We start from the raw sequence: 2,106 nt of genomic DNA on the forward strand, positions 1-2,106 counted from the left end.
ACCTGCCTATCCAAGATGGCCACCAGCTCCTCAACATAAGACAAATCCTTGTCCAACTAGATTGAGCTTAAATCTAACACGAGACGAATAACTGTGATACTTCCGAAGCATAGAAATATGGAATACTGGATGAATTGCAGCTAGACTAGGTGGTAGTGCAAGTCTATAAGCCACCTCTCCAACCCTCTCAAGAATCTCAAAAGGCCCGATATACCTAGGGCTCAACTTGTCGTTCTTCCCGAACCTCATAACACCCTTCATGGGCGACACCGGGAGAAAGACCCGCTCTCTAACCATGAATGCAACATTGCGAACCTTCCGATCCGGATAACTCTTCTGTCTGGATTGGGTTGTACGAAGTCGTTCCTGAATTAATTTAACCTTTTCTGAAGCAACCTAAACCAAGTCTATAGCCAATAGCCTAGCCTCGCCCAGCTCGAACCAACCCACTAGAGACCAACACCGTCTACCATACAAAGCCTCATACGGGGCCATATGAATGCTCGACTAGTAGCTGTTGTTGTAGGCAAACTCTGCAAATGGCAATAACTTATCCCAAGAACCCCCAAACTCCATTACACATACACAAAGCATATCCTCCAATATCTAAATAGTGCACTCGGACTGTCCGTCCTTCTGAGGTTGAAATGTTTTGCTCAACTCCGCCCGAGTACCTAACTCATGTTGTACGGCCCTCCAGAACCGCGATGTAAACTGCGTACCTGGTCAGAGATGATGGATACCAACACGCCATGAAGCCTAACAATCTTTGAGATATAAACTCAAGCCAATTTCTCAGAAGAATAAGTGTCGCCACTGGAATGAATTGAGCTGACTTGGTCAACCTATCCACAATCACCCAAACTACATCGAACTTCCTCTAAGTCCGTGGGAGCCCAACAACAAAATCCATAGTGATTCGCTCCCATTTTGCACTCCGGAATCTCTAGCGTCTAAAGCAATCCACATTGCCGCTGATGCTCATACTTTAATTGCTGACAGTTTAGGCACCGAGCTACATACTCCACTATGTACTTCTTCATTCTCCTCCATAAATAATGCTGGCTCAAGTCGTGATACATATTTGCGGCACCTATATGAATGGAGTACCGCAAACTGTGAGCCTCATGGAGAATCAACTCATGCGACCCATCTACATTAGGTGCACATGCCCTGCCATGCATCCTCAATGCATCGTCATCTTCAATAGTGACCTCCTTGGCATCACCGCGTTGAACTGTGTCCTTAAGGTCAAGCAGATGGGGATCATCATATTGATGCTCCCTCGTATGATCATAAAGAGAATACTGAGAAACCACACAAGCCAAAACTCGGCTCAGCTCAGAATCACCTAATCTAACAAACTGGTCGGATAAGACCTGAATATCCAATGCCAATGGCCTCTCTGCTGCTGGTAGATATGCTAGGCTACCTAAACTCTCTGCCCTACGACTCAGGGCATCGTCCACCATATTGGCCTTCCAGGGATGGTATAGAATGGTGATATCATAGTCTTTAAGCAACTCTAACCACCTCCGCTGATGCAAGTTAAGATCCTTCTATTTGAACAAGTGTTGCAAACTCCAGTGAACGGTGTAGATCTCACAAGGGACACCATACAAATAGTGCTACCAAATCTTTAAGGAATAAACAATAGCTGCTTACTCAAGGTCATAGATAGGATAGTCCTTCTCACGCACCTTCAGCTGTCTAGATGGGTAGGCAATCACCCTACCATCCTGCATCAACACCGTGCTGAGACCAATACGTGACACATCACAATATACAGTATAAGACCTCGAACCTGTAGGTAATACCAATACTAGGGCTGTAGTCAAGGTAGTCTTGAACTTTTGAAAGCTCTCCTCACATTCCTTTGTCCACCTGAACGGAGCACCCTTCTGAGAAACCCTCTACAAATCTACGGTAATACCCCATCCCCCCCCCCAACCAAGAAAACTACGGATCTCCGTAGCTGAGGATGGTCTGGGCCAAATATGCACTGCTTCAACCTTCTTCGCATCCACCTTGATCCGCTCACTCGACACTATGTGACCCAAACATGCCACTGAATCTAGCCAGAATTCACACTTTGAAAATTTCGGA

The 2,106-nt window shown here is 45.9% G+C and overlaps 1 protein-coding gene across 1 annotated transcript; it reads right to left on the reverse strand.

Annotated features, from left to right (window-relative positions):
• Nucleotides 1-953: 953 nt before the first annotated feature.
• On the reverse strand, nt 954-1,472 carry LOC138908150 (uncharacterized). The gene has a single exon (XM_070198795.1). The coding sequence runs from the start codon at nt 1,470-1,472 to the stop codon at nt 954-956; it is 519 nt and encodes a 172-aa protein (XP_070054896.1).
• Nucleotides 1,473-2,106: the final 634 nt, after the last annotated feature.

Source organism: Nicotiana tomentosiformis, chromosome 1 (genome assembly GCF_000390325.3).
Source record: "Nicotiana tomentosiformis chromosome 1, ASM39032v3, whole genome shotgun sequence".
NCBI classification, from domain to species: domain Eukaryota; kingdom Viridiplantae; phylum Streptophyta; class Magnoliopsida; order Solanales; family Solanaceae; genus Nicotiana; species Nicotiana tomentosiformis.